This window comes from Oncorhynchus tshawytscha, linkage group LG31, assembly GCF_018296145.1.
Source record: "Oncorhynchus tshawytscha isolate Ot180627B linkage group LG31, Otsh_v2.0, whole genome shotgun sequence".
NCBI classification, from domain to species: domain Eukaryota; kingdom Metazoa; phylum Chordata; class Actinopteri; order Salmoniformes; family Salmonidae; genus Oncorhynchus; species Oncorhynchus tshawytscha.
Window position 1 is genome coordinate 5,503,643 of NC_056459.1, and position 27,280 is coordinate 5,530,922.

Sequence of the window (27,280 nt, forward strand, 5' to 3'; positions counted from 1 at the left end):
TTGATTTGATAACTTCAGACAAATAAATAAATAACAACTTTAATAACAAACATAGCAACAACTTTTAAATAAATAAGAGCACCGTAGTCATTGACAGTGCCTTGCCCTGACCTGCCTGAATCGTGATTACGTCACATCCTGTTGGGAGCAGGACAGACCTCAGCGAGACAGACCTGTCACAGATAAACAATGACTTATGCTGCGTTTGGAACAAGGAAACTCAGAAATTTGCTAAATGGTTGTAGTTATACACGTGCAGCGCTCAACCGATTTACAAGTAGGAGTTTCCTAGTTCCGACTAGCACTTGAACGCAAATCTTTGCCCATGTCAGTTTGTGAAACCCGGTAGTCACTAGTTAACACAGCCACAACGTAATAAACCCCGCCTATTTCTGCAAATGATCTTCATAAAATCCCATTTTAAACCCAATCCTGATCCAAACCGCAGTGCTAACCTTATGCCTATACTTAAATTAGCACCAAAAAAATCAAGTGTCTGTTTTCACGATTTTTTTTAACGATAAGAGACCATTCTGACCTTGTGGCTGTGGTAACTAGTGAACCGTCATAACAATAGAGGGGAACATGATTTCACTTTCACTTCGGGCATCCTGTCACTGAGTCATGCAGCGTGTGGAGTAGTGGTACGGACAGACAGCCGGACAGACAAAGAAAGTAAAACAGACGGACGGCTTTGAAGAGACATAAGAACACATTTAAACACTGCGCCATGGCATTTAAGTACCCGGCAGCTCGGAGAGATGAGACTAAGGTCGGTGTCAAATTCCAACAGCGCTTTCAAACTTCCAACCTCTTCTCGCCCATTCTTAAAGTGTTAGGCGCCGCGCACAAGAAGGAAGAGATTGCAGGATGAGAGAGCAAAAAAGAGCAGGCCCTCACTGCGTGCAAAACCAGTGTGGCTGAGCTGAGTAACCCTGAAAAAAATGTCAAATTATGGCGTTTATCTTTATACTGCTTTTATACAGGGGAAATGTCATGAGATTAAAGCTAGAATCATTATTTGGAACAATAATAAAGCCTGTGTTTTGGTAAAAAAGCAGAGGGATGGGCCTGGAGAAATGTAACCACAATAATTCATAGACCGGTATGGATGCAGACTGACCATCCATCACAAAACAAATATTGTTTCAACTATGTTTTGAGGCTATACAGTGTTTGTTTATATGTACATTGTTTACTAACATTGGAGTAAAATTATCTTGTATTTGGGGTTTTGATGGGGTACCACAGTTGAACTAAGCTCATGGGGCATTTGTATGTTATATTCTTCAATAATCAATGGGTATACATACACTGCTCAAAGAAAATAAAGGGAACACTTAAACAACACAATGTAACTCCAAGTCAATCACACTTCTGTGAAATCAAACTGTCCACTTAGGAAGCAACACTGATTGACAATAAATTTCACATGCTGTTGTGCAAATAGAATAGACAACAGGTGGAAATTATAGGCATTTAGCAAGACACCCCCAATAAAGGAGTGGTTCTGCAGGTGGGGACCACAGACCACTTCTCAGTTCCTATGCTTCCTGGCTGATGTTTTGGTCACTTTTGAATGCTGGCGGTGCTTTCACTCTAGTGGTAGCATGAGGCGGAGTCTACAACCCACACAAGTGGCTCAGGTAGTACAGCTCATCCAGGATGGCACATCAATGCGAGATGTGGCAAGAAGGTTTGCTGTGTCTGTCAGTGTAGTGTCCAGAGCATGGAGGCGCTACCAGGAGACAGGCCAGTACATCAGGAGACGTGGAGGAGGCCGTAGGAGGGCAACAACCCAGCAGCAGGACCGCTAACTCCGCCTTTGTGCAAGGAGGAGCACTGTCTGTGCATGTGCACATGTGCAGCAGACATCACATGTGTCTGCTCAAAAGGTCAGAAACAGACTCCGTGAGGGTGGTATGAGGGCCCGACGTCCACAGGTGGGGGTTGTGCTTACAGCCCAACACCGTGCAGGACGTTTGGCATTTGCCAGAGAACACCAAGATTGGCAAATTCGCCACTGGCACCCTGTGCTCTTCACAGATGAAAGCAGGTTCACACTGAGCACATGTGACAGACGTGACAGTCTGGAGACAACGTGGAAAATGTTCTGCTGCTTGCAACATCCTCCAGCATGACCGGTTTGACGGTGGGTCAGTCATGGTGTGGTGTGGCATTTCTTTGGGCGGTCGCACAGCCCTCCATGTGCTCGCCAGAGGTAGCCTGACTGCCATTAGGTACCGAGATGAGATCCTCAGACCCCTTGTGAGACCATATGCTGTTGTGGTTGGCCCTGGGTTCCTCCTAATGCAAGACAATGCTAGACCTCATGTGGCTGGAGTGTGTCAGCAGTTCCTGCAAGAGGAAGGCATTGATGCTATGGACTGGCCCGCCCGTTCCCCAGACCTGAATCCAATTGAGCACATCTGGGACATCATGTCTCGCTCCATCCACCAACGCGACGTTGCACCACAGACTGTCCAGGAGTTGGCGGATGCTTTAGTCCAGGTCTGGGAGGAGATCCCTCAGGAGACCATCCGCCACCTCATCAGGAGCATGTCCAGGCATTGTAGGGAGGTCATACAGGCACGTGGAGGCCACACACACTACTGAGCCTCATTTTGACTTGTTTTAAGGCCATTACATCAAAGTTGGATCAGCCTGTAGTGTGGTTTTCCACTTTAATTTTTGAGTGTGACTCCAAATCCAGACCTCCATGGGTTGATACATTTGATTTCCATTGATAATTTTTGTGTGATTTTGTTGTCAGCATATTCAACTATGTAAAGAAAAAAGTATTTAATAAGAATATTTCATTCATTCAGATCTAGGATGTGTTATTTTAGTGTTCCCTTTATTTTTTGAGCAGTGTATATATTTTTTTATTTATTTTATTTTTATGTAGTAACTAAGAATTCTAGCTTCAAGGTAATAAAATAACCAGTGAGATACTGTTCCTGCTGCAGGCTCTAACGAAGGCCTGTAGTTCTGAGGAACTGTTGCGTTAATTTTGTCTTTAGCCAGAGGGATGTACACTGTGCTATAGGCCATAAATCAGTCAGTTGTGTTGTTATTACGTTATCTTTTTTTAATTGGAAATTGCCACACCATACCTGTAATGCTCCGGGTGTCGTGGGTGTGGAGTTAAATGCAGGAGACAGAGAGTGAAATGCTGTGCGTCTTTAATAGCACCAACGCACCACAGGGTGCTCACAATAGTTACGTTCCCAAACACAGGGAATCAAAATGTACAACGGAAAAAATCACGACCAGGCACTAACATGTACCTCTACAACAGAGTCGAAGGTTACACTGAAATAATCCCGCACAACAACCAGGCGGGCCGGCTGTCTAATAAAGACAAACTAATTAAACATAAACAGGTGCTACCAATAAACATACAAGGAGGTGGAGGAAAGACAATCAGTGGCAGCTAATAGGCCGGTGACGACGACCGCCGAGCGCCACCCGCATGGGAAGGGGAACCACCCTCGGTCGGACTCGTGACAGTACCCCCCTGACGCGCGGCTCCCGCAGCGCGCCGACACCGGCCTCGAGGTCGCCCCGGAGGACGAGGTGCAGGGCGATCCGGATGGAGGCGATGGAAATCCCTCACCATGGATGGATCCAAGATGTCCCCCACCGGTACCCAGCACATCTCCTCCGGACCGTACCCCTCCCAGTCCACGAGGTACTGCAGGCCCCTCACCCGGCGTCTTGAGTCCAGAATGGCCCGGATCGTGTACGCCGGGGACCCCTCGATGTCCAGAGGGTGGGGAGGGACCTCCGGCACCTCACTGTCCTGCAGGGGACCAGCTACCACCGGCCTGAGGAGAGACACATGAAACGAGGGGTTAATATGATAATAGGAAGGGAGTTGTAATCGATAACACACCTTGTTTATTCTCCTCAGGACTTTAAAGGGCCCTACACACTGCGGACCCAGCTTCCCAGCAGGGCAAGCAGAGAGGTAGGTTTCGGTTCGAGAGCCAGACCCTGTCCCCCGGTACAAACACGGGGGCCTCACTGCGGTGGCGGTCAGCACTCCTCTTCTGCCGTCCCCTCGCTTGTTGTAGAGATTCCTGGACGGCCCTCGAGGTCTCCTTGGAGCGCTGTACCCATTCCTCCACCGCAGGAGCCTCGGTCTGGCTCGGATGCCATGGTGCCAGGACCGGCTGGTACCCCAACACACACTGAAAAGGGACACGTCAGTAGAGGAGTGGCGTAGTGAGTTCTGAGCCATTTCAGCCCAGGGAATGTATCGTGCCCACTCCCCTGGCCGATCCTGGCAATACGACCGCAGAAACCTACCCACCTCCTGGTTCACTCTCTCCACCTGCCCATTACTCTCGGGGTGATAACCGGAGGTCAGGCTGACAGAGACCCCCAAGCGTTCCATGAACGCTCTCCATACCCGAGACGTGAATTGGGGGCCCCGATCAGAAACGATATCCTCCGGCACCCCGTAGTGCCGAAAGACATGGGTGAATAACGCCTCCGCAGTCTGTAGGGCTGTAGGGATACCGGGCAACGGGAGGAGACGGCAGGACTTAGAGAACCGATCCACAATCACTAGAACCGTGGTGTTCCCCTGAGACGGCGGAAGGTCGGTCAGGAAATCTATGGACAGATGTGACCATGGCCGCTGTGGAACGGGGAGGGGTTGTAACTTCCCTCTAGGAAGGTGCCTAGGAGCCTTACTCTGAGCGCACACTGAACAGGAGACATAACCCTTAACGTCCTTAGCCAACGTAGGCCACCAATACCTCCCCTGAAGGCTCCCCACTGTCCTCGTCACCCCAGGGTGACCCGAGGAGGGTAGGACGTGAGCCCACCGAATCAGTTTGTCCCGAACACCAAGCGGCACGTACCTTCGCCCCGCTGGACACTGAGGAGGCGCGGGTTCGGTCCGTAACGCCCGCCCGCTCGATGTCCGAGTCCACCTCCCATACCACTGGTGCTACCAGCTTTGAGGCGGGAAGGATGGGAGTAGGTTCGGTGGACCCATCCTCCGTGTCGTAAAGGCGGGACAGTGCGTCAGCCTTTACGTTCTGGGAGCCCGGTCTATAAGACAAAGTAAACCGGAACCGGGTGAAGAATATGGCCCACCTTGCCTGACGTGGGTTAAGTCTCCTAGCTGCCCGAATATACTCCAGATTCTGGTGGTCGGTCCAGATGAGAAAGGGGTGCTTAGCCCCCTCAAGCCAGTGTCTCCACACCTTCAGAGCTCTAACCACCGCTAGCAACTCCCGGTCCCCCACATCATAGTTACGCTCTGCTGGGCTGAGCTTCCTTGAGAAGAAAGCGCAGGGGCGGAGCTTTGGTGGCGTACCCGAGCGCTGTGATAGCACGGCACCCACCCCAGTCTCGGACGCGTCCACCTCCACTATGAATGCTAGAGAGGGGTCCGGATGTGCCAACACGGGTGCATCAGTGAACAGCGCCTTCAACTTGTTGAATGCTCCGTCCGCCTCTGCTGACCACTGCAACCGCACCGGGCCCCCCTTCAGCAGTGAGGTGATGGGAGCCGCTATCTGGCCAAAACCCCGGATAAACCTCCGGTAGTAGTTGGCAAAACCAAAAAACCGCTGCACCTCCTTTACCATGGTCGGAGTCGGCCAATTACGCACGGCCCTAATGCGGTCGCCCTCCATCACTACCCCCGAGGTGGAAATGCGATATCCCAGAAAAGAGATGGCTCGTTTAGAGAACTCGTATTTCTCAGCCTTGACGTATAGGTCATGCTCCAGCAGTCTACCAAGCACCTTGCGCACCAGAGACACATGCGCGGTGTGAGTGGCCGAGTAGATCAGAATGTCATCGATATAAACAACCACTCCCTGCCCGCACAGGTCCCTGAGAATCTCATCTACAAAGGATTGAAAAACGGCTGGAGCATTCTTTAACCCATACGGCATGACGAGGTACTCATAGTGGCCTGATGTGGTACTAAATGCAGTTTTCCACTCGTCTCCCTTCCGAATACGCACCAGACTATACGCGCTTCTGAGATCCAGTTTTGTGAAGAACTGCGCTCCGTGGAACGATTCCACCGCCGTAGCGATGAGAGGTAGAGGGTAACTATACCCCACTGTGATGGCGTTTAGACCTCTATAATCGATACACGGACGCAAACCTCCCTCCTTTTTCCTCACAAAAAAGAAACTCGAGGAGACGGGTGAAATGGAGGGCCAGATGTACCCCTGTCCCAGCGACTCCGTGACATATGTCTCCATTGCCAACGTCTCCTCCTGGGACAGCGGGTACACGTGACTCTTGGGAAGCGCAGCGTCTACCTGGAGATCTATCGTACAATCCCTGCCCGGTCGATAAGGTGGTAATTTAGTCGCTTTCACTTTACTGAAAGCGATTGCCAAATCGGCATACTCGGGGGGAATGCACACCGTGGAACCCTGGTCTGGACTCTCCACCGACGTGGCACCGATGGAAACTCCCAAACACCTTCCAGAACACTCCTCTGATCACCCCTGGAGAACCCCGTCTCCACGAAATTTTAGGATTGTGCCGGGCCAGCCAGGGAGTCCCCAGCACCACTGGAAACGCAGGCGAATCAATAATAAAAAAACTGATACGCTCCCTATGATTCCCCTGCGTCACCATGTCCAGTGGGACCGTGGTCTCCCTGACCATCCCTGACCCTAATGGCCGGCTATCTAGGGAGTGCACGGGAAAAGGAGAATCTATCGGCACCAGCGGAACCCCTAACTTAAGGGCGAGTCCGCGATCCATAAAGTTCCCAGCTGCGCCTGAATCGACTAGCGCCCTATCCTGGGAAGAGGGAAAAAAGTGAAGAAAAAAAGTTAAGACAAACATGTGGCCAACAGGGGGTTCTGGGTGAGTTTGATGCTGACTCACCTGGGGTGACCGCGAAGCGTTTCGCCTGCCATCTCTACTCCCAGACGGACCCCCCCAGCACCGATCAGACGTGTGTCCTCTCCGACCACAGTTGGTGCAGGGAAGGCCTCCTCCTCCGGTACCCCTTGGCGCAGCCCCTCCCAACTCCATCGGAATGGGAGCGGAGGGGCTGGGTGGTGGAACGCACAGGACCCTCTCTGAACGCCCGCGGGCAGCTAGCAGATTATCCAGTCGAATGGACATGTCAATCAGCTGATTCAGTGACAGAGTGGTGTCCCGACATGCTAACTCCTGGCGGACGTCCTCTCGGAGACTACACCTGTAGTGGTCCATAAGGGCCCTGTCGTTCCACCCAGATCCGGCTGCCAAGGTCCGGAACTCCAGCGCGTAATCCTGGGCGCTCCTCCTCTCCTGCCTGAGATGAAATAGTCGTTCTCCCACCGCCCGGCCGTCTAGAGGGTGATCAAACACGGCGGAAGCGGCGGGAAAACTCTGGGTAGTGCTCCCGCGCTGAGTCTGGGCCATTCCAGACTGCGTTCGCCCACTCCAGAGCACGACCCGTGAGGCAGGAGATGAGGACACTCACCCTCTCTGCTCCTGAGGGAGTGGGTCTGATGGTGGCCAGGTATAGCTCCAGCTGAAGCAGAAACCCCTGGCAACCCGCCGCCGCTCCATCATAAGCCCTCGGTGGCGTCAGACGGAGGGTGCTGGAGTCGGGAGATGGGGAGTTCCGGAACCGTGGGTGCCGAAGGTGGAGAGAGGAGACCACTCCTCTCCCATCGGTCCATTCTCTCCATCACTTGATCCATCGCGGATCCGATCCGATGGAGGGCGGTGGTGTGGTGGAGAACCCGTTCCTCCATCGATGGGAGAGGGTTGGCTGCTGCTCCTGCTGACTCCATTCAATTTGGTGGTGCGGGATTCTGTAATGCTCCGGGTGTCGTGGGTGTGGAGTCAAATGCAGGAGACAGAGAGTGAAATGCTGTGCGTCTTTAATAGCACCAATGCACCACAGGGTGCTCACAATAGTTACGTTCCCAAACACAGGGAATCAAAATGTACAACGGAAAAAATCACGACCAGGCACTAACACGTACCTCTACAACAGAACCGAAGGTTACACTGAAATAATCCCGCACAACAACCAGGCGGGCCGGCTGTCTAATAAAGACAAACTAATTAAACATAAACAGGTGCTACCAATAAACATACAAGGAGGGGGAGGAAAGACAATCAGTGGCAGCTAATAGGCCGGTGACGACGACCGCCGAGCGCCACCCGCCCGGGAAGGGGAACCACCCTCGGTCTGACTCGTGACAATACCCCATTAAATGTAACATAAGATGATTTACTGACATTCTATGTGACTCTGCTGGACAGGTGCGGTAGTGATTCATCCTTTTCAAACATTTTGTGCAACGTAAGTGTGTTTTTTAGTGTGTATTGCAATACTTAAGTGTTGTTTTTAATCCTGTAGGTGGATAACTACCATGGGGTTAAGATATATGACCCTTATGCCTGGTTGGAAGATCCTGACAGTGATGAAACAAAGGTGATTGTGATGGAAAATACACAATAACAAGGGATGAATTACAACATTATAGTTCTAACCTGTTCCTGAACTCTGACGTGTGTGTGCGTGTGCATGTGTTTGCCCAGGCCTTTGTGGAGGAGCAGAATAAGCTGACCATGCCATTCCTGGAGCAGTGTGCGGTCAGGCCTCAGTTTCACCAGCGGCTAACTGAGCTCTATGACTACCCCAAATACAGCTGCCCCTACAAGAGAGGAAACAGGTAGGAACTAAAATACAGCAGCCCCTATAAGCGAGGAAACAGGTAGGAACTAAAATACAGCTGCCCCTATAAGCGAGGAAACAGGTAGGAACTAAAATACAGTTGCCCCTTTTAGCGAGGAAACAGGTAGGAACTAAAATACAGTTGCCCCTTTTAGCGAGGAAACAGGTAGGAACTAAATTACAGCTGCCCCTACAAGAGAGGAAACATGTTAACTAAAATACAGCTGCCCCTACAAGAGAGGAAACATGTTAACTAAAATACAGCTGCCCCTACAAGAGAGGAAACATGTTAACTAAAATACAGCTGCCCCTACAAGAGAGGAAACATGTTAACTAAAATACAGCTACCCCTACAAGAGAGGAAACATGTTAACTAAAATACAGCTGCCCCTACAAGAGAGGAAACATGTTAACTAAAATACAGCTGCCCCTACAAGAGAGGAAACATGTTAACTAAAATACAGCTGCCCCTACAAGAGAGGAAACATGTTAACTAAAATACAGCTGCCCCTACAAGAGAGGAAACATGTTAACTAAAATACAGCTACCCCTACAAGAGAGGAAACATGTTAACTAAAATACAGCTGCCCCTACAAGAGAGGAAACATGTTAACTAAAATACAGCTGCCCCTACAAGAGAGGAAACATGTTAACTAAAATACAGCTGCCCCTACAAGAGAGGAAACATGTTAACTAAAATACAGCTGCCCCTACAAGAGAGGAAACATGTTAACTAAAATACAGCTGCCCCCCTACAAGAGAGGAAACATGTTAACTAAAATACAGCTGCCCCTACAAGAGAGGAAACATGTTAACTAAAATACAGCTGCCCCTACAAGAGAGGAAACATGTTAACTAAAATACAGCTGCCCCTACAAGAGAGGAACATGTTAACTAAAATACAGCTGCCCCTACAAGAGAGGAAACATGTTAACTAAAAAATACAGCTGCCCCTACAAGAGAGGAAACATGTTAACTAAAATACAGCTGCCCCTACAAGAGAGGAAACATGTTAACTAAAATACAGCTGCCCCTACAAGAGAGGAAACATGTTAACTAAAATACAGCTGCCCCTACAAGAGAGGAAACATGTTAACTAAAATACAGCTGCCCCTACAAGAGAGGAAACATGTTAACTAAAATACAGCTGCCCCTACAAGAGAGGAAACATGTTAACTAAAAAATACAGCTGCCCCTACAAGAGAGGAAACATGTTAACTAAAATACAGCTGCCCCTACAAGAGAGGAAACATGTTAACTAAAATACAGCTGCCCCCAAGAGAGGAAACATGTTAACTAAAATACAGCTGCCCCTACAAGAGAGGAAACATGTTAACTAAAATACAGCTGCCCCTACAAGAGAGGAAACATGTTAACTAAAATACAGCTGCCCCTACAAGAACAGGTTAGGAATCAGTCGATGAGCTGAATCAACAGATTCAGTGCTGGAGCAAAAGCCTGATTACTGTTGTTTCTGTTTCCCAAGAAAATTCACAAAATTGAGGGCAAAAGAGGTAACTACTTAATAACTGCAGGTACATACTGCCATTATTATATGTCACATACAGGTTATTCCACTGGTTGGGTTGTTATACACTGTATAAAGAGTACATATGTGTGTCTGATGCTCTCCATGACGTAACCGGTGTTACTGTGTGTTTCCTCTGTAGGTATTTCTACTTCCATAACCAGGGCCTGCAGAACCAGGATGCACTCTATGTGCAGGACTCTCTGGATGGACCAGCCACAGTCTTCTTTGACCCAAACACACTGTCTGAGGATGGGACTGTAGCCTTGAAGAGTGAGCTCCTGGTTACTGTAATACACACAAACACACTGTAACTTTGTCTGTCTCAACCTGAGCCCTCACAACTCTCCCCCCCACCCCTCTCTTGTTAAGCCATGTACATTCTTCCTTTGTTATTAGATTTCATTGCTGTGACAAAGGGGGAGTACATTGCTAAAACACAAAAACATCAATGATAGGACTACATTATACACTTGAATATCACACATAATGTCATGTCTATTCTTCCTCTATCCTTGCCTCTCTCATCTTCCCCTTCCTCTCTCCTTCCAGTGGGGCGCCTATCGGAGGAGTGCGAGTACTTTGCGTACGGCCTGAGCTCCAGCGGCTCCGACTGGGTGACGGTGCACTTCCTGAAGGCTGATGACCTCACGAAGCTGCCTGATGTCCTGGACAGGGTGAAGTTCAGCTGCCTGGCCTGGACCCACGATGCCCGCGGAGTGTTTTATAACTGCTACCCCCGGCAGGACGGCAAGGCTGATGGTGAGACACACACACAGGCACACAAACATACACAAACACATGTATATGTTATCTACTGTATACAGCTCAAAATAGTGTTCAAGTGCACAGATACATTGAAACACACACACACACCTATTGTAAAAGCACGTACGCACACAAGCGAAGATACATGCACAGTGCATGTGGGTGGAGGGCAGAAATACTCGGTATTCATGTCATGAGAAGGAATTCCCCTCAACCACTCTCACAAATTGGGAAAAACAAACATTCTTTCCCGTCATTGTAAAAAAACATTTTTTTTTGTAGTTGATGTTGTGATGTATAGAAATATCAAAACATGCCGAAAAGCTGCCGTGTTGTTCAATGTACATGTAACAAGGTCAATACTTCTACATAGGGAAATAGAGCCTGTGAGAAGAGCCCTGTGACTTCAGACTATTCGGTATGGGAGAGTGGGAAATTGTGGTGACTCAGTGTCCAAGTAGGGTACATGTAGCTAATGTACAGGGCCTTTGGAAAGTATTCAGACCACTTGACCTTTTCCACATTTTGTTACATTACAGCCTTATTCTAAAAATGGATTAAATCCCAAAAAAAATCATCAATCATAATGACAAAGCAAAAACAGGTTTTTGGACATTTTTGCAAATGTATTAAAAACAAAGAAACAACTTATTTATTCCAAATCTTTGCTATGGGACTTGAAATTGAGCTCAGGTGCATCCTGTTTCCATTGATCAACCTTTTTTTACATGTATTTTTTATTTCACCTTTATTTAACTAGGCAAGTCAGTTAAGAACAAATTCTTATTTACAATGATGGCCTAGGAACAGTGTGTTAACTGCTTTGTTCAGGGGCAGAACGACAGATTTTGTCAGCTCGGGGATTCGATCTAGCAACCTTTTGGTTACTGGCCCAATGCTCTAACCACTAGGTTACCTGCCGCCCCTTGAGATGTTTCTACAACTTGATTGGAATTCACCTCTGGTAAATTAAATTGATTGGAAATTATTTGGAAAGGCACACACCTGTCTATATAAGGTCCCACAGTTAACAGTGCCTGTCAGAGCAAAAACCAAGACATGAGGTTGAAGGAATTGTCCGTAGAGCTCCGAGACAGGATTGTGTCTAGGCACAGATCTGGGGAAGGGTACCAAAACATTTCTGTCCCCAAGAACACAGTGGCCTCCATCATTCTTAAAATGGTATAAGTTTGAAACCACTAAAACTATTCCTTGAGCTGGCCGCCCCAGCCAAACTGAGCAATCGGGGGAGAAGGGCCATGGTCAGGGAGGTGACCAAGAACCCGATGGTCACTCTGACAGAGCTCTGGAGTTTCTCTGTGGAGATGGGATTAGGCCGTTATGGTAGAGTGACCAGACGGAAGTCACTCCTCAGTAAAATGCACATGACCGCCCGCTATGAGTTTGCCAAAAGGCACGTCTGGAGGAAACCTGGCACCATCAAGCATGGTGGTGGTAGCATCATGCTGTGGGATGTTTTTCAGCAACAGGGAGACTAGTCAGGATCGAGGTAAAGATCAACAGAGCAATGTGCAGTGAGATCCTAAAATGAAGCCACTCCTGCTCCAGAGGCGCTCAGGATCTCAGACTGGGGCAAAGGTTCACCTTCCATCAGGACAACAACCCTAAGCACACAGCCAAGACAATGCAGGAGTGGCTTCGGGACAAGTCTCTGAATGTCGTTGAGTGGTCCAGCCAGTGTTCGGACTTGAACCAGATCAAACATCTCTGGAGAGACCTGGAAATAGCTGTGCAGTGACGCTCCCCATCCAACCTGACAGAACTTGAGAGGATCTGCAGAGAAGAATGGAAGAAACTCCCCAAATACAGGTGTGCCAAGCTTGTAGCGTCATACTCAAGAAGACTCAAGGCAGTAATCGCTGTCAAAGGTGCTTCAACAAAGTACTGAGTAAAGGGTCTGAATACTTATGCAAATGTAATATTACATTTTTTTGTTTTGTTGTTAAAATGGATAAAAACAGTGTATCTTTTTCATTATGAGGTATTGTGTGTAGACTGAGAGAGAAAAAACGATGTAATGAATTTTAGAATAAGGCTGTAAAGTAACAAAATGTGGAAAAAGTCAAGGGGTCTGAATACTTTCTGAAGGCACTGCATGTGTGTGGAAAACCTTTAATCACAGATACGAAATTTACAGTTATTCGTTTAGTATAGTCTGTTTTTTAACTCCACTCACTTTTTTAACCACTCACTCACTGACGTGGCTAACGTTAGTTAGCGCCATCACGGAAAGGGGCATGAGGGAAGCCGTACAATAGTATGTTTTTCTAAGGTGAGAACGCTTGGGAGCAGGCAATGTTGAAAATGTCATCTTTAGACAGGTTGTACTTTTCTTAAATGTAGTTTTGTAATTGACTGTCAAGTTTTTGCTGTGAGCCATTGGGGTTTCCCCACAGGCGGGCGGGGCCAAAACGTTGTATTTAATACTGACTGGGAGAATAGAAAACGAGAAAGAGGAAGTGTAGACAATCTTCTAAATGATCATGTCTCGTAACACATTTTCTCCCCCATGCCTAGAACGTAAAATAACGCTGTTACCAAATATCTCTCTCAGTGTGTTTCCACCAATCATCAATCACCACTGATCAGTGTTACCTTAACCCGATGTAGCAGGCGTAAAATAAATGCCTGAGCGGAGTTCCCACTAGGGCTGTTAAAGTGACCATATTACCGCCACATCGGCGGTCATGAGTCATGACGGCAGTTAAATGCCACGTGGCCGTTTAGCCATGGCTTCTTAGTCGCCTACCAAACTTGCTAACTGCCCGGTACTCAGCACTCTATTGTACCTCTAATCCAGGCCTGGGCAACTCCAGTCCTCGGGGGCCAGTTGGTGTCACACTGTTCCCCCATCATCCCTAGCAAACACAGCTGATTTAAACTAATAGCATTTTTAACTGAAGATCGTGGTTAGTTGATTATTGGAGTCAGGTGTGTTAGCTGGGGCAAAAGCGTAACACCAATCTGGCCCCGAGGACTGGAGTTGCCCAGGCCTGTTCTTATCTCTCTGACATCAATGCAAATGTAATTGAACATTTCATGAGCTCATGTTACGCAACATGGCTGGCATGAAAATGAACCATTAACCATTATTATTTTTTCCATGCCCCTGACAGGAGCATGATAATGGTCCATTCTAAATCAAGTAATATCACACATATTATTTAGTATATGTAAAGATAACATTAAATGAAGAATAGTCTGATGGGTGACAATATCAGCCTGTCACTTGTGAATGATGCACAGCTTGTGCATTAAGGCATTGTGGATTAATAAGGCAAGAAACAGCTCAACTTTTTCAAATCATAGTCGCACACCTTATGTATCCTCGCCTATAGGTTTTGATAAGGTTTGTATCACAACTAAAGTGACCAAATAACTTCTTAAAATGAAGCACATTAATCCTATTTATAACCGATGTAGAGCCTAACTGGTATACATAGGCTGTGCAAGATTTTCAAGTTTGAGGAAGATAATTTTCACCATAGAAATGCACCATTACATGCATAATCGCGTTTTGCCGTCACTTTCGAGAAAAGTGTTTTCCCTCTAATTGATTGCATTTTGGAACATTTGTGCTTGCTGCGCTTATAATGTGAAAGAATGACCTAATAGTTTATCAACATTTTAAGCTAAACGATCAACCTCATTGCTTTAAAAAAAAAAATTGTTGATGCGAGTGGTTGTGTTAATTTGGGATCTACATCTGACAGAGCCATGTGAGTGAGAGGTGCGGCAGCCAGAGCACGGCAGCCAGGAGAAGGAAATTATAATTAGCCTATTATATTCAGCCCAAGGGCACAACGGCTACTTTGTCCACAAAAGGTATGGACTTTTTAGGAGGCATTATGGTCACACAAGAGGGATGCTGCTGGGAAATTAGAGGCCTGGTGAGAATATTATCAAGTGCTTGTCAAAGTGTGAATGAGAGACTGATAAAGTGTGTGCAGCTTGCGACTTTTTTCAAATCATCATTAGAGTCCCATCATGCAGCCTTAGAATGTATTAAACATAAACACATATCCCAACGTTTGTACCACAACGAAAGTTACATAAATAACTCTAAATCAAGCATATAGGAGGACCAGTTTCGTTCTTAACCGCTCAACACGGAATAGCAGCATGTGCGCACTTCCTTTGAAATCATTTGGGGAAAATATCCTGTCTATTTTATTAATCTATATTCAATTGTATTCTTCATACTATAAAATAATAAAAAAATAATGCCACGGAATTTGAAGCAAATCTTGTCTGCTAAATGAACTAGTGTAGCCCACAGCCATATGGCATAAGCCATATCAGGACCTAACATAAGGACAACTTAGAGTATGCTATTCTGTTCTTCTGAAATAGACTACATTTTCTTCATATCATATAATTAACATCCAATCACATTAACCATTATTCTCGAGGGAATTCCACTAATGGTCCGTATGTAGCCAAACGTAGCTGCTGCTCATTCCGTTTGCTCAAAAATGGATAAATGGTTAAAAAAAAGTTAGGCCCGTGTCCATAGAGACACCTACCAGCTCTATTGGTAGAGATGTAGAGATACCAGCAGTAATACACCTGCACCTGTCGACGACACAAGTTGTTCTGCTTCCACGAGCACTTTCAATGCTAGCATCAGTAACTCTACATTTGTTGTTAGCACAGCTAGCATGGACAGTTGTGTCTGATGCAGTCGAAGAGCTACTGCCCCTTTACCCCTGAAAAGCACCGAACAACAGATAGGGACGTTGGACCATCGAAGAGGCGCAAATATGATGAGAACTACAATTATTTGGGGTTTACTTATATTGGGAGTAGTGCCTTTCCTCAGCCACAGTGTGTTTTATGTGTAAAAGTACTATCTCACAACTCAGTGAAACCTTCACTCTTGTGCAGACATTTAGAAACTAAACATGACAATTTGAAAAATAAGCCACAGGAGTTTTTTGAGCGAGAATTAAGATGACTTTCAAGTAGTAAGACATGTATAAAAGCAACAGATACTATTAATAAGAAGGGTCTAGAAGCGTCTTATATGGTGAGATACCAAGTGGCTTGGACAGGCAAGCCCCATACTATTGTGGAGGACTTAATTCTTACTGCTGCCGCGGATATGGCTCGGACAATGCTGGGTGAAAAGGCCCCAAAAAACCTATACAGACAATGGCTTCATCAAACAACACTGTTTCACAACACATCACATGGCAGGAGATGTTTTGAAACAATTACTGCTTCGCATACAAGCCAGTGAATTCTATGCGTTACAGCTGGATGAGTCAACAGACAGGGCGGACCTGGCACAGCTCCTGGTACATATCCTTTATGTTTATGGGGGGTCAATTAAGAAATACATCCTCTTCTGCAAGCCACTGGAAACCAGGACAACAGGAGAGGATATTTTTAAAGTATTGGACAGCTTTGTGACATCAAATGGACTTTGGTGGTCAAGCTGTGTTGGTATCTGTACTGATGGCGCAAAAGCCATGACAGGGAGACATAGTGGAGTGGTAACGCACGTGCAAGGAGTTGCTCCCGACGCCACTTGGGTACACTGCAGCATCCACCGAGAGGCTCTTGCTGCCAAGGGAATGCCTGACAGCTTGAAAGACATTTTGGACACTACAGTGAAAATGGTTAGCTTTGTTTAAAGCAAGGCTCCTGAACTCTTGTGTATTTTCTGCACTATGCAACAATATGGGCAGCGACCATGTAACGCTTTTACAACATTCAGAATTGCGCTGGTTATTAAGTGGCAAAGTATTGACACGTTTTCTTTTTTTAATTGAGAGACGAGCTTAGTTTTTTTACCATCATTTTCACTTGTCTGACCTCTTGCATGATAACGAGTTTCTCACACGACTGGCCTATCTGGGTGATGTTTTTTTTCTTGCCTGAATGATTTGAATCTAGGATTACAAGGACTCTCCGCAACTATATTCAATGTGCGGGACAGAATTGAGGCTATGATTAAGAAGTTGGAGCTCTTCTCTGTCTGTATTAACAACGCACAGGTTTTTCCATCATTGTATGATTTTTTTTTGTGTGCAAATAAACTCAAGCTTACGGACAATGTCAAATGTGATATAACGAAGCACCTCAGTGAGTTGGGTGCACAATTACGCAGGTACTTTTCCGAAACGGGTGACACAAACAACTGGATTCGTTATCCCTTCCATGCCCTGCCTCCAGTCCACTTACCGATATCTGAGCAAGAGAGCCTCATCCAAATTGCAACTAGCGGTTCTGTGAAAATGTTATTTAATCAGAAGCCACTGCCAGATTTCTGGATTGTGCTGTGCTCAGAGTATCCTGCCTTAGCAAATCGCGCTGTTAAGACACTGATGCCCTTTGCAACCACGTACCTATGCGAGAGTGGATTCTCGGCCCTCACAAGCATGAAAACTAAATACAGGCACAGACTGTGTGTGGAAAATGATTTAAGACTGAGACTCTCTCCAATACAACCCAACGTTGCAGAGTTATGTGCATCTTTTCAAGCACACCCGTCTCATTAACCTGTGGTGAGTTATTCACAATTTTCAATGAACAAATAAGGTTTTATATGTAAGATGGTTAAATGAAGAGCAGAATTATTGCTCATTATTTTATTATTTGTGCCCTGGTCCTGTAAGAGCTCTTTGTCACTTCCCATGAGCCAGGTTGTGACAAAAACTCACTGTCATTCTTATATTTATTAAATATATCGTATAGAGTGGGTTGACCCTGGTGCTAGAGGGGATACGCCACTGGAAGTTGAATGTTTGAAGGGGTACGGGACTATAAAAAGTTTGGGAACCAAATTGATTTTTAGACTTTTTTCAAATGTAGATGTTCCAAAGATCTGCATTAGTGGCTTGTAGGCTATGTTAGGAAGCAAGGAGATGCTAAACGTGTTTATGCTAATTATTTTTTTACCCCTTTTTTCTCCCCAATTTCATGGTATCCAATTGGTAGTAGTTACAGTCTTGTCTCATCACTGCAACTCACGTACGGACTCAGGAGAGGTGAAGGTCGAGAGCCATGCGTCCTCCGAAACACAACCCAACCTAGCCACACTGCTTCTTGACACAATGCACATCCAACCCGGAAGCCAGCCGCACCAATGTGTCGAAGGAAACACCATACACCTAGCGACCTGATCAGCGTGCACTGCAACCGGACTGCCACAGGAGTCGCTAGTGCGCAATGAGACAAAGATATCCCTGCCAGCCTAACTCGGACGACACTGGGCCAATTGTGCGCCGCCCCATGGGCCTCCAAGCCGCAGCCGGCTGCGACAGAGCCTGGGCTCGAACCAAGCTAGCACTGCGATGCAGTGCCTTAGACCACTGCGCCACGCGGGAGGCCCTGTGTTTATGCTAATTAACGGTCAATCACCGGCAGACAAAATTACATGACCACCACAGCCCTAGTTCCCACATCCAGTTTTCAGCGGAAAAGGAAGCTAGGTTGAATTGGCTGTATCCCTGAAAACCGCATGCATTCAGTTGATGCAACTCCGCTAAAGGTGCTGTTACCCAATCAGCTTTCTGCATTTCTCCACACAGGCACAGAGACCACATCCAACCTCAACCAGAAACTCTACTACCATGTGATTGGCACCAACCAATCAGAGGACATCCTGGTGGCTGAGTTCCCTGACAATCCAAAATGGCACAGTGGAGTAACGGTGGGCTTAGAAGAGCAAATGCTTTTTCCATTCCATTTCCTACCTGTTGTACACCACATTCTCCATGTAAATCTACTGCTATCACTCTCTGTCTCATTTCCCTCACTTTTGTCTCCCTCCTCCACCTTGTTTGCCTCTCTTTCTCAATCCCAGATCCGTCTTCTCTTTCTATCATTTGATCTCAGTTTGTAAGTAAAGACTCGCGCTTTCTCTCTCTCTCTCTCTCACTCTCTCTCTCTCTCTCTCTCTCTCTCTCTCTCTCTCTCTCTCTCTCTCTCTCTCTCTCTCTCTCTCTCTCTCTCTCTCTCTCTCTCTCTCTCTCTAGGTGTCAGATGACGGCAGGTATGCAGTGCTGGACATCACAGAGGGCTGTGAGCCAGTCAACCAGCTATGGTACTGTGACCTGCAGAAGCTGCCCAATGGCATCACAGGTCTGTCCCTATCGTCTTAATCAGACAATGTTCTTATTGTCCTGTACAGATGCGGTCCAATATTTTCGCTCCCTTGCATGATTCACTTTTTCTTCTAAAATGTGTAGAAATTAAAACAACTTTTGGTGTATGGGTTTACGACTGCAAGAGAAGCGGACATTTTGGTTTTTCAAATGGCCTGGACGAAATGATTCAAAATGTAAATTTTGCCCACTCATGGCGCAGCCATGAGTGGGCTTGGGAAGGCATAGGCCCACCACTTGGGATCCAGGCCTACCCACAGGCGAGCCATGCCCAGCCAATCAGAATGAGTTTTTCCCCACCAAAGGGCTTTATTGCAGACAGAAATACTCCTCAGCACTACCCCACCCCCAATAAAATGCTCACTAACAGGGATGGAAACTAATTTGTGCCCAAAATTTGAGAGAAATAAGCTTTTTGTGTGTATGGAGCATTTCTGGGCTCTTATTTCAGCTCATGAAACATGGGACCAACAATTAACCTGTTGCGTTTGTATTTTTGTTCAGTATTTGACTGCACCTATACCTATAGGCCTGCTGCCCTGGGTGAAGCTGGTGGCTAACTTTGAGGCGCAGTACTCCTACATCACCAACGAGGGCAGTGTGTTCACCTTCCGCACCAACCTGGACGCCCCTCGTTACTGCCTGATCAACATTGACCTGGAGAAACCAGACAAGGACCACTGGAGGACCCTCCTACCCCAGCATGACAAGGACGTCCTGGGTAAGAGAACTTGAGCAGTGGTCTCAAATCCTCCCTCCGTTCTGAAGAGCTACAGGGTGTGCAGGATTTTGTTCCAGTCCACTACTAAAACAACTGATATGACCTAATACCTAATCCTTATGATGGTGATTAGCAGAATCAGATGTTTTTAGTGCTGGGCTGAAACGAAAACCCGAGTTTCGATTTGAAAATCCAGAATCAGGGATGGAGACCACTGGATTAAATATATACCGTGTGGTTAGGTTTAACCTTTTTAATTGACATATTCATGCTTCAGTCTATCAACCACAGTGAGTGGTAACTTCTCATCTTGGTTAACCGACCTTCGTCATATCATGAATTTAAAATAAAAAGTTCAACTTTTGCTAGGAAGGGAACTTTGACTCATGTATCACGTTTTAGAACAAAATACATCTGCAAGAGGTTTGTGACGTAGCAAGGTACTAGGTCGGCCCTCGTCAAGTTCCTGGCTAACTAGATGTGAAGGTGTTGCATTGCATCAACCAATGGTGAAACCAATGTTTCACCATTGTTCAGTGCCTTCAGAAGGTATTCCCCTTGATTTTTTCCTCCACATTTAGATTTTTTTTTGTCATTGGCTAACACACAATATCCCATAATGTCAAAGTGGAATTATATTTTTAGAATGAATACAATAAGTATTCAACCCCTTTGTTATGGAAAGCCTAAATAAGTTCAGGAGTAAAAATGGTCTTAACACGTCACATAATAAGTTGCATGGACTCTCTCTGTGTGCAATAATAGTGTTTAATATAATAATAATATCATTATATCTTTGAATGACTACCTCATCTCTGTACCCCACACATACAATTATCTATAAGGTCCCTCAGTCGAGCCGGTGGATTTCAAACACAGATTCAACCACAAAGGTTTTCCGATGCCTCCCAAATAATGGCACTTATTGGTAGTTGGGTAAAAATTCAAAATAAAAGCAGACATTGAATATCCTTTTGAGCATGGTGAAGTTATTACTTACACTTTGGATGGTGTATCAATACACTAGTCACTACAAAGATACAGGCGTCCTTCCAAACTCAGTTGCTGGAGAGGAAGGAAACCGTTCAGGGATTTCACCATGAGGCCAATGGTGACAGTTACAGAGTTTAATGGCTGTGATAGGAGAAATCTGAGGGTGGATCAACGACATTGTAGTTACTCCACAATACTAACCTTATTGACAGAGGGAAAGAAGGAAGCCTGTACAGAAAAAAATATTCCAAAACATGCATCCTGCTAGGGTATGGAGAAAACCACGAGTACATGCGTCCATCATGCTGCGTGTCAACATTGCAGGCTGGTGGTGGTGATGGTGCGGGGTGTGATTTCATGGCACACCTTGGTTCCCTTGATAAAAGTGGAGCAGCGTTTGCATGCCACAGGATATCTGAACACCATTACCATCACCATGCATCCCTTCATGGCAGCAGTGTATCCATCTGCAGGATAATGCCCCATGCCACAAGGCTAGGATTATCCAGGAATGGTTCCAAGAACATTACAGTAAATTCAGCTTACTGCAGTGGCCTGCCCAGTCACCAGATCTCAATCCAATTGAGCATCTGTGGGATGAGATGGAGCGAACTATTCAGAGTAGAGGTCCACTCCCAGCCAACTTGACACAACTGTGGGAAGCATTGGAGACAACATGGGCCAGCGTTCCTGTGGAACGCTTTCGATGCCTTGTAGAGTCCATGCCCCGACGAATCGAGGCTGTTCTGAGGACAAAGGGGGGTGCAACTCAATATTAGGAAGGTGTTCCTAATGTTTTGTACACTCAGTGTATATGCCAGGTTGTTGGTGCATTATGCTTTTGTTATAATGCTTCAAGTTTTTAAACATAAATAAATGACCTGCTGATATGCTCATAAAGAAACCAATTAGCCTACATTGTGAGCATTTTCTCTGCGTTCCCATAGGCACTGTAGCCTGTGTGAACCAGCACCACCTGCTGGTCAATTATGTCCATGACGTGAAGGACATCCTGCAGTTGTATGAGCTGTCCACTGGTGGTCTGGTCAGAGATCTGCCTCTGGACGTGGGCACTGTGGTGGGCCTCAGCTGTAAGAAGAAACACTCTGACTTCTTCTACAAGTTCACCTCCTTCACCACGCCAGGTACTGTACTGTCTCGCAGGGGATACGCAACTTATTCAGCGTTAGATATATGAAAAGGATATGTCATTTATTGGGACTAACCTATGGACGAGGCTGATGTTCATTTGCATAACCTGAAGTGTTTATGCCTCCTTTTTTTGTGCTTTCACCTAATTATGATTCATTAGGGTTAATATCCTCACTATGGAGTGACGGCTATCATTCAACACAAAGAAGACTCACTTTGAATACTACTGTTGGGTACCCTCTCTGCCAACTTTCTCTTCATCTCTAACCTTTGACCTCCTCATGACCTCAAACCCCTGTGTGTCCGTGTCCCACTCAGGTGTGATCTACCACTGTGACCTGAGCCAGGCGTCTCCAGAACCCACCGTGTTCAGACAGGTGGAGGTGAAGGGTATTCAACAGGAGGACTATGAGACCAACCAGGTATGACAACAGCAGATTGCAAACTAAGAACAGTAACGACTTTTAGTATCTGGACAATCTCAGTATGATGACATTGTTGTGGGTTTCAGGTGTTTTACCCCAGTAAGGATGGAACTAAAATCCCCATGTTCCTGGTGCACGCCCGTGGTCTAAAGAAGGACGGATCACATCCTGTCTTCCTGTACGGATACGGAGGTTTTGAGAACTCCATCCAACCATACTACAAGTTAGTATCACAATGCATGAGTCTCAAGTGGAACGTTATGTATCTTTCCCCTCCAGGAATTCACAAATATAAGTCATCCAAATGACCTGTATTCTGTGTCGGTGGGATTTGAGTGACACCTGTCCGCTCTCTCTGTGCCTCTCTCTGTGTCTCTCTCTCTCTCTGTCTCTCTCTCTCTCTGTGTCTCTCTCTCTTTGTCTCTCTCTTTGTCTCTCTCTCTCTCTCTCTCTCTCTCTCTCTGTCTCTCTCTCTGTCTCTCTCTGTGTGTCTCTCTGTCTCTCTCTCTGTGTCTCTCTCTCTCTGTGTCTCTCTCTCTCTCTGTGTCTCTCTCTCTCTGTGTCTCTCTCTCTCTCTCTGTGTCTCGCTCTCTCTGTGCCTCTCTCTCTCTCTGTGCCTCTCTCTCTCTCTGTGCCTCTCTCTCTCTCTGTGCCTCTCTCTCTCTGTGCCTCTCTCTCTCTGTGCCTCTCTCTCTCTCTGTGCCTCTCTCTCTCTCTCTGTGCCTCTCTCTCTCTCTCTCTCTGTGCCTCTCTCTCTCTCTCTCTCTGTGCCTCTCTCTCTGTGTGTCAGTGTTCCGTACCTGCTGTTTGTCAGACACCTGGGGGGAATCCTGGCTGTAGCCAACATCAGAGGAGGAGGGGAGTACGGACAGACCTGGCACAAAGGTATTGTATCTTCACCGCAAAAAGACACACAAAAATAGCTTGATTTAACCTAAAACTATGAGCTGTGATTCGCTAGTCTATTTTACGAGCACAGCTTTTCACCATTTTGCCTTCACCTTTCACCCTTGGGTGGAGCAAATAAGATGAGCAGGAAACTACTGTAGTTATGACTATTGAGATCCAGCCCCAGTCTATCTCTGTAGCCCAGTTGATAGAGCATGGTGCTGCTTTGGCAGTTGCAACGCCAGGATAGTGGGTTTGATTCCCGGGTCCACCTGCACGTAAAATGTATGGATGGTTTGCATGCTTTGGTTAAAAATGTCTGCTTAATGGCATATATTATTAATATAATAATATCTATAGACTATGGCTGTATCCTGTTGAGTTTAATTCCTGTCTCTGTCTAGGTGGTACCCTGGGGAACAAGATGAATTGCTTTGATGACTTCCAGTGTGCAGCAGAGTATCTGATCCAAGAGAACTACACCACAGCCAGCCGCATAGCCATCAACGGAGCCTCCAATGGGGGACTGCTCGTGGGTATGGAGAGGGGATGGGGAAGAGTGTCTGTGTGTGTGTGTTTTAAGACCATCTTTCTAAATGGTCTCCTAGTTCGATCAGTCATTACTGTATTATCTATTTTCATTTTTTTTATATCTTCAGTATGATTGTTAATTTAAAATCCATCCAATAGTAGTTAGCTACTTAGCTTAAATGAATACAGTGATTACGCAGCACATTAAACAGTAGTAAGCTACATGATTTAGAAAGACTGCCAACCATATGGCATTGTACAAAACCAACTAAAGTGTTCTTCCCTATTTTAATTGGCCATTTAGGCGAGATTGGATGTTGTTGTAGTGTGTGCGAGGGTCAAAGAGTGAGTTGGGTATGTTTTAAAGAAGTATAATTATGCGTGTAACAAGTGTAAGACAGGTCTTTCCCTCTCACAACACACCGAGAATCTCACTGCCGATAGGTACTTATCACAGTGGAAGCCCGTTCCTTTCCTTGCTAGAACAAAAGCAGAACCTGCTGTGTGCCAACCCACCCTTATTTAAAAAAAGATTGCAGTATGTTGCAAATACTGCATTCAAAATAACAGTTGATTGCATTTACTGCACTTTCACTGCACATTTTAAAACTGCATTTTTTTTTTTTTTTGTAAGAGCAGTAGCAACACCTACCAATTCAATTCTTGTTAGTTGACAACAACTTGACTTTGAGCCAGTCAGAGAGCACGAACCCCCACGTGGGGAAGCCAACAAAAAAGGGGGAAAAAGAGGGCATTGACTCCACGGATGAGCCAGTCACACTTCATATGCAACGTAGGCTATGGGATGGTAGCTAGCTATGTGCACAGGCGCAATGCACAAAACACTAAATACTTTGTCCAAGCTAGCGAACCACTGTAGCTATTATTAACGTTATAATTAAAACACAATGGGTTAGTTAGTTTTCATGAAACAGCTTCCTGTGTTAGCTGCCTGAGTTAGTGCAGCGTCCTTAGCTAGCTATTTAGTAATGTTGTGCTAGTAGCAAATATGCTAAACATTTTGCTATGGGCTGGCAGTATAGGATTATGGAGAGTGAATAAAATGTGTTCTTTGTCATCTTGCTAGGTAGTTATCTGGCTAGTATCAACAAGTGCTTTCTACAAAATAACAACATTAGCTCAGACAGTTTGGAATCGAGACCATAAGTAATACACATGGATATGCATTGCCAAACACTGCAGCCACTTCCTGGTTTGGAGTATTTTAACAAGGCTGAGTGACTGACGACTTCCAAGGTCTTTGCTGTGCGGACACTGGTGTGTATGAGATGTAACTCTTTCACTCACGCACACCCAGCGGCATGTGTGAACCAACGTCCGGACCTGTTCGGCTGTGCTGTGGCTGAAGTTGGGGTGATGGACATGCTCAAGTTCCACAAGTTCACCATCGGCCACGCCTGGACCACTGACTACGGCTGCGCAGACCACCCTGAGCAGTTCAAATGGCTCATTGAGTAAGTCGGGCATACTTTATCACACACACACACTAAACATACATCACATACTGAACATAAACACAACTGCGTCTCTGCACATGCACTTCGTAATTTGTACAATAAATACATTCTCCCTCCTCTCCCCTCTCACCCTCAGGTACTCCCCTCTTCACAACCTCCCCCCTAACCCTCATGCTGGCGCTTCCTACCCTGCCATGCTCCTACTGACTGCTGACCATGACGACCGGGTGGTGCCCCTTCACACCCTGAAGTACTGTGCCACACTGCAGCACGGTGTGGGCAGCAGCCCCGGGCAGCGCCAGCCTCTCATGGTCAGGGTGGACACCCGCAGCGGTCACGGAGCGGGCAAGCCTACTGCTAAGGCCATCCTGGAGGATACTCACATCTTCTCCTTCATCGCCCAGACACTGGGGCTGAGCTGGAGAGAGTGAGGGAGGGAGGGGAGGCAGGGAGGGAGGGAGGAGAAAAGGGGAGGGAAAAGGTAAAGGAAAAGTGAGAAAAAGAGGAGTAGCGGGAGAGATTAGCAGAGACAGAGGAGGTTAGGAGAGAGGAATGGGGAGGGAAATTTAAGGAGTGGAGGGAGGATGAGACAAGAGTAACTTGCACTGGGAAAACAGGTGGTGTTTGACAAACTGATACTGTACACTATAAAACCCCACAGTGGACGTGTCATAATACCCATAAAATCTAACAGTCAAACAGGGAAATGGTTCCAATCGTTTTTCTACCATTTATTTTAGAAACACTTCAAATAAGGGCTGTGTTTTGTGTAGGCCTACCCTGCTGTGATGTTTTGATAACTTATCAATATATTCACTTTATTTTGTATAAATAAAATGTTATTTCTACGATGTTTTGCCAATTGTACATCATTTATCACTTTTTCCTGTAATGGAATTTTTTTGTGGGTAAGATTGCTTCCACTTAGTTCTCTAGGATGCACTTGTCCTCTATACCCAGTAGGTGGCAGTATGTTACAGTGGAATAGCTTTACGGAGCTTCACTTCCTGACTGTGCAACCTTAGCTGTCAGCCAGACTGCTAACAGTCCTCACCGATGACAGTCTTATCAAATAGCTACCCTATTCAGAGAAAAATAAGCACAAAATGTATACCTTGGCTTTCTCCATTGTGCCATCCACCATAGCCTGAACGTGTTTAGCTCTTTGAAAATGGACCCATTTCAAGGTCTTTCATTTTTATTAGCTGTAAATGTGTTTATACAAGTGCTCGCTCTGTATTGAAAGACAAGGCTAAATTAAAAACAGTGCTGTCATTCGTTGCATTATATGGGGGTTCATTCAGTCGTGCTCAATTAATCTATTCAGTCTTTCAACTTGTTTTATAACCGCAACCACAAATTGCAACTCCAGTCCTACCACACCGTAATAGCAAGCTTAAGGGCAGCAGGTAGCCTAGTGGTTAAGACCGTTTGGCCAGTAACCGAGAGGTTGCTGGTTTGAATCCCCGAGCCAACTAGGTGAAAAATCTGCTGATGTGCCCGTGAGCAAAGCACTTTATGCTAATTGCTCCTGTAAGTCAATCTAGATAAGAGCGTCTGTTAAAATGCAAGGTGTCTGTCTTTTCTTGAATTTGTTTATACAGAGAACAGAGGTGAGCCATGTGACCGTAGCTAGCAGGAAGTGGCAAGCTGTCGCACTGCTGGCTCAAACCCGCCCGACCTTAAGGGACAATCAACGCCTCCAATTAGGCCTGGTTAAGGTTGACGAGCTCATTAGCATCTCTTAGGGGAGGGTGTAGAGGTCAGAGGTGGTACCGCCCTGGGCTCTGACAGGTATGGGTCTGTACCCCTCCAATATGCCACCCTATAATTTGTCACAAGCCCTCTACACTCTGGGGACCAGGAGGGAGACCAGGGGTTCTGTGCCCCCCCATCTAATTTGTATCCAATCTAAGCTCCCCATCATCGCCTCTCACTCTGCAAACTTCCAGGGGTAGAATCTAATTCAGCAGCGTGACAGATGTTG

The 27,280-nt window shown here is 46.3% G+C and overlaps 1 protein-coding gene across 1 annotated transcript; it reads left to right on the forward strand.

Moving 5' to 3' along the window:
* The first annotated feature begins 581 nt into the window (after nt 1-581).
* On the forward strand, nt 582-26,568 carry LOC112229920 (prolyl endopeptidase). Its single transcript, XM_024396068.2, has 15 exons — nt 582-772; nt 8,357-8,431; nt 8,539-8,672; nt 10,345-10,475; nt 10,755-10,964; nt 18,530-18,651; nt 18,977-19,082; nt 19,635-19,826; nt 21,767-21,964; nt 22,290-22,393; nt 22,483-22,619; nt 23,187-23,281; nt 23,689-23,820; nt 25,134-25,290; nt 25,430-26,568. Exons 1-15 carry the CDS (start codon nt 731-733, stop codon nt 25,722-25,724), a joined length of 2,130 nt encoding a protein of 709 aa, XP_024251836.1. The 5' UTR covers nt 582-730; the 3' UTR covers nt 25,725-26,568.
* Nucleotides 26,569-27,280: the final 712 nt, after the last annotated feature.